The sequence below is a fragment of the Hyperolius riggenbachi genome, chromosome 3 (assembly GCF_040937935.1).
Source record: "Hyperolius riggenbachi isolate aHypRig1 chromosome 3, aHypRig1.pri, whole genome shotgun sequence".
Lineage (NCBI taxonomy): Eukaryota > Metazoa > Chordata > Amphibia > Anura > Hyperoliidae > Hyperolius > Hyperolius riggenbachi.
Genome location: NC_090648.1, coordinates 122680937 through 122696511, shown reverse-complemented (window position 1 = coordinate 122696511; position 15575 = coordinate 122680937). Strand labels below are relative to the sequence as shown.

Sequence of the window (15575 nt, the reverse complement as noted above, 5' to 3'; positions counted from 1 at the left end):
GCCAGGTATAGAGTAGTTAGGTGTAGGTGGATTCAGTATAGTTAGCCAGGTATAGAGTAGTTAGGTGTAGGGTGCTTCAGTATAGTTAGCCAAGTATAGTGTAGTTAGGTGTAGGTGGCTTCAGTATAGTTAGCCAGGTATAGAGTAGTTAGGTGTAGGTGGATTCAGTATAGTTAGCCAGGTATAGAGTAGTTAGGTGTAGGTGGCTTCAGTATAGTTAGCCAGGTATAGAGTAGTTAGGTGTAGGGGTCTTCAGTATAGTTAGCCAGGTATAGAGTAGTTAGGTGTAGGTGGCTTCAGTATAGTTAGCCAGGTATAGAGTAGTTAGGTGTAGGGTGCTTCAGTATAGTTAGCCAGGTATAGTGTAGTTAGGTGTAGGTGCCTTCAGTATAGTTAGCCAGGTATAGAGTAGTTAGGTGTAGGTGGCTTCAGTATAGTTAGCCAGGTATAGAGTAGTTAGGTGTAGGTGGATTCAGTATAGTTAGCCAGGTATAGACTAGTTAGGTGTAGGGTGCTTCAGTATAGTTAGCCAGGTATAGAGTAGTTAGGTGTAGGGGTCTTCAGTATAGTTAGCCAGGTATAGAGTAGTTAGGTGTAGGTGGCTTCAGTATAGTTAGCCAGGTATAGAGTAGTTAGGTGTAGGTGGCTTCAGTATAGTTAGCCAGGTATAGAGTAGTTAGGTGTAGGTGGCTTCAGTATAGTTAGCCAGGTATAGAGTAGTTAGGTGTAGGTGGCTTCAGTATAGTTAGCCAGGTATAGAGTAGTTAGGTGTAGGTGGCTTCAGTATAGTTAGCCAGGTATAGTGTAGTTAGGTGTAGGTGGCTTCAGTATAGTTAGCCAGGTATAGAGTAGTTAGGTGTAGGTGGATTCAGTATAGTTAGCCAGGTATAGAGTAGTTAGGTGTAGGGGTCTTCAGTATAGTTAGCCAGGTATAGAGTAGTTAGGTGTAGGTGGCTTCAGTATAGTTAGCCAGGTATAGAGTAGTTAGGTGTAGGTGGATTCAGTATAGTTAGCCAGGTATAGAGTAGTTAGGTGTAGGGTGCTTCAGTATAGTTAGCTAGGTATAGTGGAGTTAGGTGTAGGTGGCTTCAGTATAGTTAGCCAGGTATAGAGTAGTTAGGTGTAGGTGGATTCAGTATAGTTAGCCAGGTATAGAGTAGTTAGGTGTAGGTGGCTTCAGTATAGTTAGCCAGGTATAGAGTAGTTAGGTGTAGGGGTCTTCAGTATAGTTAGCCAGGTATAGAGTAGTTAGGTGTAGGTGGCTTCAGTATAGTTAGCCAGGTATAGTGTAGTTAGGTGTAGGTGGCTTCAGTATAGTTAGGCAGGTATAGAGTAGTTAGGTGTAGGTGGATTCAGTATAGTTAGCCAGGTATAGAGTAGTTAGGTGTAGGGTGCTTCAGTATAGTTAGCCAGGTATAGAGTAGTTAGGTGTAGGGGTCTTCAGTATAGTTAGCCAGGTATAGAGTAGTTAGGTGTAGGGGTCTTCAGTATAGTTAGCCAGGTATAGAGTAGTTAGGTGTAGGTGGCTTCAGTATAGTTAGCCAGGTATAGAGTAGTTAGGTGTAGGTGGCTTCAGTATAGTTAGCCAGGTATAGAGTAGTTAGGTGTAGGGGTCTTCAGTATAGTTAGCCAGGTATAGAGTAGTTAGGTGTAGGTGGCTTCAGTATAGTTAGCCAGGTATAGAGTAGTTAGGTGTAGGTGGCTTCAGTATAGTTAGCCAGGTATAGTGTAGTTAGGTGTAGGTGGCTTCAGTATAGTTAGCCAGGTATAGAGTAGTTAGGTGTAGGTGGCTTCAGTATAGTTAGCCAGGTATAGTGTAGTTAGGTGTAGGTGGCTTCAGTATAGTTAGCCAGGTATAGAGTAGTTAGGTGTAGGTGGATTCAGTATAGTTAGCCAGGTATAGAGTAGTTAGGTGTAGGGTGCTTCAGTATAGTTAGCCAGGTATAGAGTAGTTAGGTGTAGGGGTCTTCAGTATAGTTAGCCAGGTATAGAGTAGTTAGGTGTAGGGGTCTTCAGTATAGTTAGCCAGGTATAGAGTAGTTAGGTGTAGGTGTCTTCAGTATAGTTAGCCAGGTATAGAGTAGTTAGGTGTAGGTGGCTTCAGTATAGTTAGCCAGGTATAGAGTAGTTAGGTGTAGGTGGCTTCAGTATAGTTAGCCAGGTATAGTGTAGTTAGGTGTAGGTGGCTTCAGTATAGTTAGCCAGGTATAGAGTAGTTAGGTGTAGGTGGCTTCAGTATAGTTAGCCAGGTATAGAGTAGTTAGGTGTAGGGTGCTTCAGTATAGTTAGCCAGGTATAGAGTAGTTAGGTGTAGGTGGATTCAGTATAGTTAGCCAGGTATAGACTAGTTAGATGTAGGGTGCTTCAGTATAGTTAGCCAGGTATAGAGTAGTTAGGTGTAGGTGGATTCAGTATAGTTAGCCAGGTATAGAGTAGTTAGGTGTAGGGGTCTTCAGTATAGTTAGCCAGGTATAGAGTAGTTAGGTGTAGGTGGCTTCAGTATAGTTAGCCAGGTATAGAGTAGTTAGGTGTAGGTGGCTTCAGTATAGTTAGCCAGGTATAGTGTAGTTAGGTGTAGGTGGCTTCAGTATACTTAGTCAGGTATAGAGTAGTTAGGTGTAGGTGGCTTCAGTATAGTTAGCCAGGTATAGTGTAGTTAGGTGTAGGTGGCTTCAGTATAGTTAGCCAGGTATAGTGTAGTTAAGTGTAGGGGCCACTCACCTCCCTTCAGTTCCAGCGGCGGTGTCTGAGGCTCCTCCTGGTCTCCCCACCTTCGACCGCTCTGGCTAGAGTGCAGATGTGTGGCATAGAAGAAGACCTCCGGCGAGCGAAGGGGGTGGCGGGCAGCGTGCGTTGACACATTGTGCCCAGCGCCGCCCCCAGCTATGACGTCACAGCGTCCTCCATTCCCGCTGCACCGCCCCTCTCCTCTTCTGCCTCTTCCGATTGGTTAGCGGCTGGCAGCAGAATCTGACAGCCGCCGGCCGCAAAATTTAACATGACGCGGCGAACGGCCGCAATCTACCAAATAGGTGGTCGCGATCTACCGGTAGATCGACCTATTGGGCACCCCTGCTCTAGCAGATCTGCAAACGCTAGAGGATTTTGAAGCAGATTTCAGAGCAATTCTAGGCATGTTTAGAGAGGTTTTCTAAACATGCCTAGCGTTTTTTGAAGCGTTTTTGTGTAGCAGATGTCATATATTGTTACAGTAAAGCTGTTACTGAACAGCTTCTGTAACAAAACTTGGAAAACCGCTCTGATCTAGTGTTTTTTGGAGCGGTTCTCCACTTTCCTATACTTTAACATTGAGGCAGAAACACCTCAGAAATCTAAAAAATGCTGCAGCCCCCGAGTTTGTGTTTGGGGAAAAAAAGAACTGCTCTGGTGTGCACCATCCCATTGAAATACATTCTATATTTCATATTTCATTCTATACTTTCTATCCCCAAGCGTTTTTAAAAACGCTCACAAACCGCTCTGGTGTGCATAAGCCCTTCGTGGATGTTACAGGAGTAGAGAGAGCTCAGCTAGCTACTGCTCATTTATTTGCAGTCTACTGTGTGTTTGTGGTTTGAAAATCTCCACAAATACAAGCTACAGCAGGCTGGATTGTACTATTCTAAAACAAAAGTCTTTTTTAAAGGAGAACTGTAGTGAGAGGTATATGGAGGCTGCCATATTTATTTTCATTTAAGGAATACCAGTTTCCTGGCTGTCCTGCAGATCAATTTGGCTGCAGTAGCATCTGAATTACATCAGAAACATGCATGCCGCTAATCTTGTCAGATCTGAAAATAATGTCAGAAACACCTGATCTGCTGCATGCTTGTTCTGTGTCTGGCTAAAAGTATTAGAGGCAGAGGAGCAGCAGGATAGCCAGGCAACTAGTATTGTTTCAAAGGAAATAAATATGACAGCCTCCATATTCTTCTCGCTACAGCTGTCCATTAAAGGACAACTGTATTGAGAGGTATATGGAGGCTGCCATATTTATTTCCTTTAAAGAGAATCTGTATTGTTAAAATCGCACAAAAGTAAACATACCAGTGCGTTAGGGGACATCTCCTATTACCCTCTGTCACAATTTCGCCGCTCCTTGCCGCATTAAAAGTGGTTAAAAACAGTTTTTAAAAGTTTGTTTATAAACAAACAAAATGGCCACCAAAACAGGAAGTAGGTTGATGTACAGTATGTCCACACATAGAAAATACATTCATACACAAGCAGGCTGTATACACCCTTCCTTTTGAATCTCAAGAGATCATTTGTCAGTTTCTTTCCCCCTGCAGCTATCTTCCACTGAAGTGTCAGGCTGTTTCTTCCTGCTGAGAGCAGACAGCTGTGCCTGTATGTAATTCCTCAGTATGTGAAAGCCCAGCCAGCTCAGAGGAGGATTTATCCAGCTTGTAAAAGATAAGAGAGAAGCGAGAAGCTGCCCTAATCTAAATAATACACAGGCAGTGTGCAGAGAGGGGCCTGGAGGGGGGAGATGCATCACAGAACCACAACACTGAAGAACTTGGCAGCCTTCCAGACACAGGCTGACAAGTCTGACAAGAGAGAGATAAGTTGATTTATTACAGAGATGGTGATAGTAGAACGTGCTGCAGTAAGCCAGAACACATTAGAATAGCTTTTGGAACTTGTAGGATGATAAAAAACAGGATGCAATTTTTGTTACGGAGTCTCTTTAAAGCAATACCGGTTCCCTGGCTATCTTGCTAAACCTCTACCATTAATACTTTTAGCCATAGACCCTGAACAATCATGCAGCAAATCAGGTGTTTCTGATATTTGTGTCAGATTTCTGACAAGATTAGCTGCATGCTTCTTTCTGCTTTGATTCAAATACTACTGCAGCCAAACAGACCAGCAGGGCTGCCAGGCAACTGGTTTTGTTTTAATAGAAATACATTTGGCAGCCTCCATTTCTCCCCACTACAGTTGTCCTTTAAGCATGGCCACTGTGCCCAAGCCAATGTTCCTATCTGCCTCTGGATTTGTTTTTTATTTGTACACTGCCTGCTTCTACTGAGTTATGGGGGTGATGGTCACTGACTGAGCCGCTGCTCCCCCCACCATTGTCATTTTACAGGATATGTAAACTGCCTGCTTCTTCTGGACCTGACTTATGGGGGTTATGGTCACTCTGACCGAGCCACTTGTCCCTCCGCCACTGTCATTTTATGGGATATGTACACTGCCTGCTTCTCCTGGACCTGACTTATGGAGGTGATGGTCACTCTGACCGAGCTGCTGCTCCCCCCCACCCCCACTGCCATTTTATGGGATATGTACACTGCCTGCTTCTCCTGAGTTATGGGGGTGATGGTCACTGACCGAGCTGCTACTCCACCCACTAAAGTATATGTGGTAAGCGCGTGTCAGCGGACAGCCAACCGCTTAACCTCAGTGGAGGATGACGCGCTGTGGCTAGCAGCGCGGGTCCCGATCGCCAGGGTTCCGTCTCGCTAGAGGTGGGCGTGGCTGACGCTTAGCACGCGTATGATGTCATTACGCGTTTCGGCGCTCGGCGCCTTCGTCAGATCTGAAGCGGTTGGCTGTCCGCTGACACGCGCTTACCACATATACCTTTGTGAGTATAACATTGAACTTGAATAAACTTCCCCTCTTGATTTAATGCACTATGGCGCGCTCCTCCTCTTTTTCTTAGAAGTTTTGCCAAGCACCCTACAATGGAGCGTCGCAGTGCACGTATCTGAGAAGGAAGCATCTGTATGTGTTGACTTGTGACTAGGAGCGCAAGATTCTTGTTTTTGCTACTCCACCCACCACTGTCATTTTATGGGATATGTACACTGCCTGCTTCTCCTGGACCTGACATATGGGGGTTATGGTCACTCTGACCGAGCCAGTGGTCCCTGCGCCACTGTCATTTTATGGGATATGTACACTGCCTGCTTCTCCTGGACCTGACATATGGGGGTTATGGTCACTCTGACCGAGCCAGTGGTCCCTGCGCCACTGTCATTTTATGGGATATGTACACTGCCTGCTTCTCCTAGACCTGACTTATGGGGGTGATGGCCTTTCTGACCGAGCTGCTGCTCCCCCCCACCCCCACTGTCATTTTATGGGGTATGTACACTGCCTGCTTCTCTTGACTTATGGAGGTGATGGTCACTCTGACCGAGCCGCTTCTCCCCTCTGCCACTTGCACTTGATAATTTTTTTTTTTATTTCAAATCACTATTTTTTTTTAAATTTCAAATCACTATGTATATTGAGGCGTTTAACAAAAAAAAAAATAACATAAATGTATACTTTTTTCCTATCGTAACTTTAAAATTAATTTTCTTTAAAACTATAAGGTCTTTTTGAAAAATGATTTTTTTCCCCCTTACACCCACTGTTCTCTTTAACATACTCTGCCAATTTGGTGATCCTAGCTTGTAAGGGGACTTTGCAATTTACAGCAAAAATTGCGGACATTAGGCAAAAATAAACGCTAAAATATTCGGGCAAATTTTCACTTGTCGAAGCAAAAATTTTACTTATTTCGGCGAAAATTCGGCGAAAAGAATATTTGCATTTTCACTCATCACTGATCAGCAGGATGGCCAGGCAACCAGTATTGTATAGAAGGAAATAAATATGGCAGCCTCCATATCCTTTTCGTTACAGTTGACCTTTAATCTTTCACAATGCTGAAAAAAAGAGTATTCCTTGCCTGACTTGAATTAAACTCATACAATCAAGTGGCAGATTTGGTCTCAACCAATCCTTATTTAAAAAAAAGGAATCCATCCAGAGACTCTCCAACTCTTCCTAATACAATTTAATAGATTTAAAGATGCAGCCACTCTTTATCAGTCGCTCAACAATACACCCACAAAGTCCAATTGGTGTATCTATGCCTGGGAAAAGGATTTAAAAGATCTTCTGATACCCAACAATAGGGATGGTCCAAAATGCCCATTTCCAATTCCGCAGAGTTCACGCGTTTTATTCTATTTCTGATTTTCCAATATCCAATTTTCTATTTTTTCAATTTTCAGTATTTTATAAGACATTTTTTGCAGCAAAGAATGCAAAAAAAATGTGATTTGTCTAAAATTTTAATTTTGCAGAAAAAAATCTGCATTCTCTGCTTTTTGATTTCCGATTTCTGATCCAAAATGCGGAAATTTCAATTCCGTGGATTCCAAAGCAGTATCCCTACCCAACAATGGAAAAAGCTATATCACTACAATTGTCTCACTGTGTAAATCATAGGGAACAATTCCAAAAAATATTAATGAAGTGGTGTCTAACATCTAGGAAGTCATCCCTAATTCATTCATCACACAAAGACAAATGTTGGAGAAACGATTTGAAAATGAGCAACATGTTACACATCTGGTGGGACTGTCCTTTTATCAAAAGAGCATGGGCTAAATGTTTCCGAATCTATATATATATTATTATATCCGCGCAGGAGAGTATAAAAAGTTCCATAAGCTGCCAAAAAGTAAACGTCCTCAGATAGATTTCACCAGCTTTTCTCCTTGAAACTTCAGCGCTCTATGGTATTTCAGACTAACATTTCCATCACCAGACACCCTTCAAAGTGCAGGCTTACCACTTTCAGAAGAGACCCAGATTATAAGGTCTAAGGGCTTAGATTAATCTCCAATACAATCACCAAATTGATCACCCTCCTTCTTATCAATCCTCAAAGCTCTAATCTGCAGCCTTTCATCCTCCTTGTAGCAATATCAGCTCCCAACATAAAAACAATAATAACCGGAACAAATCTAAGTGTACCCTGTTAAAACTACCACATTTATTGCACCTCCAAGAACAGATACAATACTCACTTCCGGGCCCTTGTGACAGGGACCTTCAAAGTTAACCGGCGTGTCACAAATCAATGGAGTGCCGTCCTCACATCTACCATCCGTAAGCCCGACCGGTTTCGCTATTGCGTCATCAGGGGCATGAGTATTGTATCTGTTGTTGGATGTGCAATAAATGTGGTGGTTTTAACGAAGTAGACTTAGATTTGTTCCGGTTATTATTGTTTTTTTGTTGGGAGCTGATATGATATTGCTACAAGGAGGAGGAAAGGCTGCAGATTGGAGATTTGAGGATTGATAAGAAGGAGGGTGATTGCTTTGGTGATAGTATTGGAGATTAATCTAAGCCCTTAGACCTTATAATCTGGGTCTCTTCTGAAATTGGTAAGCCTGCACTTTGAAGGGTGTCTGGTGATGGATGGAAATGTTAGCCTGAAATACCGCAGAGCGCTGAAGTTTTAAGGAGAAATGTTTCTGAATCAGCTAGAATCTTACCGGTATAAGGCTAGGGTTAGATCCGGCCCTAGCTATATTTAATCTTGGCCTAAAAAAGAGATACCTCCTCATAAAAAGATGCATATGCTTACAGCTAACATATTACCACAAAAATGGCCATAGCTAGGTCTTAGAAAGAACCATCCTGCCCTACTATGTCCAAAATAGTGTCGCTCTTTACCTCGAACATAATTAAAGAGAATAATAAGACAGTTACACCACAACAGAAGATATTTCTGTAGAAATCTTGTTTAAAGTGTACCTGAGACAAAAAGGTGTAAAAGTTTTATACACACCTGGGGCTTCCTCCAGTCCCCTCCCTCGCGATCCTCCTCTGCCTCCTTGATGCTCTGGCAGATGCCCCGTTATCTTCGGCAACTTGGGGCCAGTTGGCGCAGACTCAGTCTGCCCACATGCGCCGCCCCCTTTTGCACTCCCGCGGCTGGGAGTGTTCTGCTCCTGCGCAGTAGTACTGCGCAGGTGCAGAACGCTTCCGGCGATGGGAACATGGCTGGGCATGCGCACACGGCCGGGCCGTACATGCGCAGTATGCCCCGACTGGCGAAGCTGACAGACATTTTTCCTGGAGCATCCAGCAGGTGGAAGAGGATGGCGAGGGAGCGATCTGCATGGAGGGGGCTGGAGGAAGCCCTAGGTATGTATAAAACTTTTACATCCTTTCGTCTTAGGTTTACTTAAATATTAATCTCCAATCTTTTCAAAATCTGTGGTGCAATTTTTCACAGAACTTTCTTTGGCTAAGGATACCAGTGCCTGCACCTGACGTTTTTGGGATTGCGCGTTTGTAAATTTGTGGTTATTGTTGTTAATATTTAGTATCTTTACACCACCCTCCCTTTCCTTTCTTATTTATTTTTATTAGCAAAATTTGAATACATTTGGTACACTAACACATCCTTTGGAGATGACTTACTACCAATACGACTAAAACTTGGAGACGCTTACCTCTCCTGCAATGAAAATGGTGAACTGACTCTTGAGAAACCGGTAAGTCTTACTTGCTTGCTCTGCTTGTAAATACAAGAAGCTTTTAGAATCGAATGCTAGGTACACTTCATAAGATAGTTTGGTAGATAGATGGTTCGATAGATAATTTCCATCATGTCAGATCTTGTTTTTGATCGTTTTTCAGATCGATTTCTCATATAAGTGAATGGAAATTAATAAGAAAAGAAAATCGATTGGAAAATCGATCAGAAAATCAAAATTGACTGAAAAATCTAATTGTGTGTACCTAGCATAAGGCTGGCCAAACACAGGTAGATTTTATTTGTTTATTTTGTTTGTGCTAGTTGTTAGTTCATCAGATGTTGTTAGAATAGGTGAATAGAAGACCACACAAGGGGCTTGATTCGTTAAGCTGTGGTGCTAAAGCAGCAAAGCTTAATGTGAGGGAGCGCTCGTTAAAAAGACGGGACGGCCGCTATGCACGCATGTTGCTATGTAAGGAGCGTGCCTTCCTTAGTAAGCAAAATATGTTAATTAACATAGTAGCTGCCGCTAGTGAAGTATCACAGTCACAATACTTTGTAGGCAGTGGTGCTCAGCAGAGCTCGAATATTCGAGTAGCTCGAATATTCGAGCTCTTTTTCAGCTATTCGAGCTCGGTATTCGAGCTCCGAATAGCTGCAGCTATTCGAATGGGCTATTCGAGTAAACGCGAATAGCCCATTCACTATTCGAGCTATTCGAGCAAACGGCGCTATTTGAGCTCGAATACAGAGCTCGAATAGCGTCATAGCCCAGATTGATGTCCTTAGAGCCAATCAGAGGGCTCCCAGGCCCTCTGACGGCAGCCAATCACAGAGGGGGACCCTGGCCAGCCCCTACCCTATAAATAGCGGCCGCCATGTTCCGTTTCTCCGTCCTTGCCTGAGACTTGCATAGAGAGAGAGTTGCTCCTTTGTGCTTTGGCTTAGCAAGAGCTCTAGTGTGGTCATTTACCTAGCGTTTTTGCTCACATACACCTCCTATACACACCTATATTGTTGTTAGTTAGATAGACATTGTATTTTAGTTAGTAGCTTTTGTGTTACATAGAGAGAGACTCAGACAGCTGCTGCAGGCTTACAGCTTTAGGCCTCAGGGCCTTGCCTGTGTGGGCAGCTGTCCTCCTGTCCTCTGTTAGTTTATTTCTCATTAGTATTTAGACAGTATTAGATAGTATTAGACAGTATTTCTGCTGTCCTCTACTACTTAGTGATTGTATTTTGTATTGTAGTTATATACTGTAACTGTACTAGGACACTCACTGACTGTCACTGTTCATAGGCTAGCTCCTGCGTGTGCTTGCACTCACTGTCTGTGTACACACACTCTATTTCCTTCTGAATAGTTATATACTGTAACTGTACTAGGACACTCACTGACTGTCACTGTTCATAGGCTAGCTCCTGCGTGTGCTTGCACTCACTGTCTGTGTAGTACACACACTCTATTTCCTTCTGAATAGTTATATACTGTAACTGTACTAGGACACTCACTGACTGTCACTGTTCATAGGCTAGCTCCTGCGTGTGCTTGCACTCACTGTCTGTGTAGTACACACACTCTATTTCCTTCTGAATAGTTATATACTGTAACTGTACTAGGACACTCACTGACTGTCACTGTTCATAGGCTAGCTCCTGCGTGTGCTTGCACTCACTGTCTGTGTAGTACACACACTCTATTTCCTTCTGAATAGTTATATACTGTAACTGTACTAGGACACTCACTGACTGTCACTGTTCATAGGCTAGCTCCTGCGTGTGCTTGCACTCACTGTCTGTGTAGTACACACACTCACTGTCTGTGTAGTACACACACTCTATTTCCTTCTGAATAGTTATATACTGTAACTGTACTAGGACACTCACTGACTGTCTTCATAGGCTAGCTCCTGCGTGTGCTTGCACTCACTGTCTGTGTAGTACACACACTCTATTTCCTTCTGAATAGTTATATACTGTAACTGTACTAGGACACTCACTAACTGTCACTGTTCATAGGCTAGCTCCTGCGTGTGCTTGCACTCACTGTCTGTGTAGTACACACACTCTATTTCCTTCTGAATAGTTATATACTGTAACTGTACTAGGACACTCACTGACTGTCACTGTTCATAGGCTAGCTCCTGCGTGTGCTTGCACTCACTGTCTGTGTACACACACTCTATTTCCTTCGGAATAGTTATATACTGTAACTGTACTAGGACACTCACTGACTGTCACTGTTCATAGGCTACTAGCTCCTGCGTGTGTGTGTGCACTCACTGTCTGTGTAGTACACACACTCTATTTCCTTCTGAATAGTTATATACTGTAACTGTACTAGTACACTCACTGACTGTCACTGTTCATAGGCTAGCTCCTGCGTGTGCTTGCACTCACTGTCTGTGTAGTACACACACTCTATTTCCTTCTGAATAGTTATATACTGTAACTGTACTAGGACACTCACTGACTGTCACTGTTCATAGGCTAGCTCCTGCGTGTGCTTGCACTCACTGTCTGTGTAGTACACACACTCTATTTCCTTCTGAATAGTTATATACTGTAACTGTACTAGGACACTCACTGACTGTCACTGTTCATAGGCTAGCTCCTGCGTGTGCTTGCACTCACTGTCTGTGTACACACACTCTATTTCCTTCTGAATAGTTATATACTGTAACTGTACTAGGACACTCACTGACTGTCACTGTTCATAGGCTAGCTCCTGCGTGTGCTTGCACTCACTGTCTGTGTACACACACTCTATTTCCTTCTGAATAGTTATATACTGTAACTGTACTAGGACACTCACTGACTGTCACTGTTCATAGGCTAGCTCCTGCGTGTGCTTGCACTCACTGTCTGTGTAGTACACACACTCTATTTTCTTCTGAATAGTTATATACTGTAACTGTACTAGGACACTCACTGTCACTGTTCATAGGCTACTAGCTCCTGCGTGTGTGTGTGCACTCACTGTCTGTGTACTGTACACACACTCTATTTCCTTCTGATTACTGATTGATTATTGTAAATTCTACTTCCTGACAGTTACTACTTACTTACTGTAGTAGGGACACTCACTCAGTCACTGTTCATAGGCTAGCTCCTGCATGTGTGTGCGCGTGCGTGCACTCACTGTCTGTAGTGTACACACACTCTATTTCCTTGTGATTACTACTGATTATTGTAACTTCTAGTTGTACTTCCTGACTGTTACTACTTACTTACTGTACTAGGGACACTCACTCACTCTCTGTTCATAGGCCAGCTCCTGCGCGTGTTTGCGCGTGCGTGCACTCACTGTCTGTAGTGTACACACACTCTATTTCCTTGTGATTACTACTGATTATTGTAACTGCTAGTTGTACTTCCTGACTGTTACTACTTACTTACTGTACTAGGGAGTCGGGACACTCACTCAGTCACCTCACCCACCAACCCACTCCATTAAAGTACCCCACTTTTCACCCGCCCTTTTCAAAAACTTTTGTGTTTACGCCCAAAACATCGAAGATGTCTGGAAGTGGCAGCCAGCGCGGTTTGGGCAAGTGGAAGGGCAGCAAGGGAATCAGGAGGAGAGGGAGTAGCATTGTGGCAAGCCGCGGGCGCGGGCGCGCCACCATGCACAGTTCCGCAGCAGCAGCGTCAGTGGCTAACATTCCTCCCATAGCCACTGGCCGTGGACGCCTTTGGCGCCGCCCAGCAGGAGCATCTGCAACTCACGCTGCAGAGACACAGCAGCAGCAGCAGCGTGTAGCACCTGCTCCGATTTTCCTCCAGCCGGGTCGGAAACGTCCCATTGAGGAAAAGGATGCAGACACTGTGGTGCAACTGATGACGGAGGATGAGCAGCCCGCCATCAGCTCTGCATCCGAGGCCTCCACCCTCACCACCACCACCACCACCACCCCTGTTCGCAGCAGCCGCCCAGCAGGGCCTGGGGAGGAGGCCAGTTCACCGTCACTCGCCGACCTGTCATTCAGCAGTCTTTTGACCCCAGGCATCATGAGTAAATTGTCTGCTGTTGTTGGCGATCTTGAGGAGGAGATGCTGATGGGCACTTTGGGGGATGAGGGATTGGACAGCAAGACTGTGGCGACAGTCAAGCAGCCCATCCATGCATCAGGAGAGGAGTTTGGGGGGGTCATCATCCCAGCAGGACATGTTTCAGGAGGGGGAGGATGATGATGACACGGTGACAGACAGAGACTGGGTGCCACCAGCTCCAGGGGATGTCGTCATCAGCAGCTCTGAGGAGGAGGAGGAGGATGCGCTTGTGGGCCTTGCAAGGAGGCGCATCATTGCAAGCATTGGCAGCAGTAGGCAGGTCCCCCAGCCTGCTGGTGTCTCAGGCTCAGCAGCAGCAGCAGCAGCATCTACCAGTACCACCACCAGCCGCACCCAAGCCCCCCCCCCAACCACCACAGGGAGACAGGCAGCAGCGGTTCCATGCCGTAGGGGGTCGTTTTTGTCACCAATCTGGCGTTTTTTCACCATGCCCACAGTGTACAGCAAGTACGCCACTTGCAACCACTGTCAGCGGAAGTTGAGCAGAGGTGCAGACCCCTTAAAGTTCAGCACCAGCTCACTCATCAACCACCTTGCTGCGAAACATTTCCACCAGCATGAGGAGTTCCAGAGGCTGAAGGCATCTGGTGCTGGCAGTGGCACCACACCCATCACTGCACAGCCTTCAGCAGCAGCAGCAGCAGCAACAGCAGCCACCCGCCCTCCTGCTCCTCCAGCAGCACCAGCAGGAGTGCGGAAACGCACTGCTCCTCCCCCCTCTGCAACTCCTGCCGCCGACACTGAGGCCTGTTCTGGCAGCCAGTCCTCAGTGGCCTCCTCTGCTGTGTCTGCTGATTCCTGTGCCAGCAAAAGGCCACGCCAGAGCCTTTTGAGCGAGTCCTTCCAGGGGGTGGTTAGGGCTCTGCCTCCCAGCAGCCGTCGCGTGCGGCAGCTGAACGGCTTGCTGGCACGGGCCATGTGCTCCCAACTCCTGCCGTACACGCTTGTGCAGGAGGGGAGCGACATGCGTGCGCTGCTTGCTTGCGCAGCCCCAGACTGGCAGCTTCCCAGCAGACACTTCTTCGCCCGCAAGGCCATTCCTGCACTGCACCGCTTTGTGATGGCCAATGTGGAGCGAGGGCTGGAGCACGCGGTTGGTGAAAGGGTCCACGTCACCATGGACTCCTGGAGCAGCCGCTTCGGGACAGGCCGCTACCTGTCCTTCACTGTCCACTGGGTCAGCTTGGTGGAAGGGGGTGAGGATGGGAGAGCAGCAGCGGGCACAGCAGCAGCAACACAGTGGGTGGTGCCCCCCCGCAGGGTCAGGGGAACTGCAGCAGGTTCCTCCGATCCTCTGCCATCCTCCGGCACACCTGGCCAAACCCCCCGCCTCAGCAGCAGCGTGAAGGCCCGCCACTGCCAAGCGCTGCTGCACTTGGTCAGCCTTGGGAAGACCAAGCTGACGGCAACCCATGTGTTGGCCAAACTCCAGGAGCAGGAGAGGATTTGGCTGACCCCCAGAGGCCTCATAGTCGGAGAGGTGGTGGCCGACAATGGGGCCAATCTGGTTGCCGCAATAGACAGGGGAAACCTGACCCACATCCCCTGTCTTGCCCACGTGCTGAACCTGGTGGTGCAAAAGTTCTTGCGCACCTACCAGGGGATGGGCGAACTGCTGGAAACGGCAAGGAACGTTGTGCGTCACTTCCGGCGCTCGGCTGCAGCCTGTGCGAGCCTGGAAGACGTGCAAAAGGAGCTGGAGCTGCCACGCCATCGGCTGATCCTTGACGTTCCGACTCGCTGGAACTCCACCCTGGCGATGTTGGAGCGTCTGGTTGAACAGAAGCACGCTGTCAACCAGTACCTTGCCCTGGCCACTGTTTCCGCCGCTCGGAGAAGGGACAAGACCTGCAAAATCCCGTCCATCGTCCCCGATGATGACTGGAGGCACATGCAGCAGGTGTGCTTAGTGCTGGCTCCCTTTCTGCAGGCCACTAACATGGTGAGCAGGGACCATGCTATGGTCTGCGAGTGGGTGCCCCTGGTTTGTCTGCTGAACAGGGCCCTCGATGCTTTGCTGGAACAGGGAGCGGCAGCCTTGGACCAGCAGGAGCGGCAAGCAGCTGCACAGTCCACCTCTGAGGGGGAGGAGGAGAAGGACTTGGTGGAGGTCCCTGACCTTGCTGCTGATGAGGGGGATCAGCACAGCGCAGCTGAGTTGGTGCGGGGGTGGAGAGAGGATGAGGCGGCAGAGGAGGAGGATGAGGAGGAC

At 46.5% G+C, this 15575-nt stretch overlaps 1 protein-coding gene across 1 annotated transcript in view; it reads left to right on the top strand.

Annotated features, from left to right (window-relative positions):
* Positions 1–15575, top strand: part of LOC137562214 (uncharacterized) — a 52207-nt gene that overhangs the window by 18266 nt on the left and 18366 nt on the right. The window contains exon 3 of the mRNA XM_068273547.1: positions 9181–9305. Coding sequence (XP_068129648.1) covers positions 9181–9305 — 125 coding nt within the window. The remainder of the gene's footprint in view (positions 1–9180; positions 9306–15575) is intronic.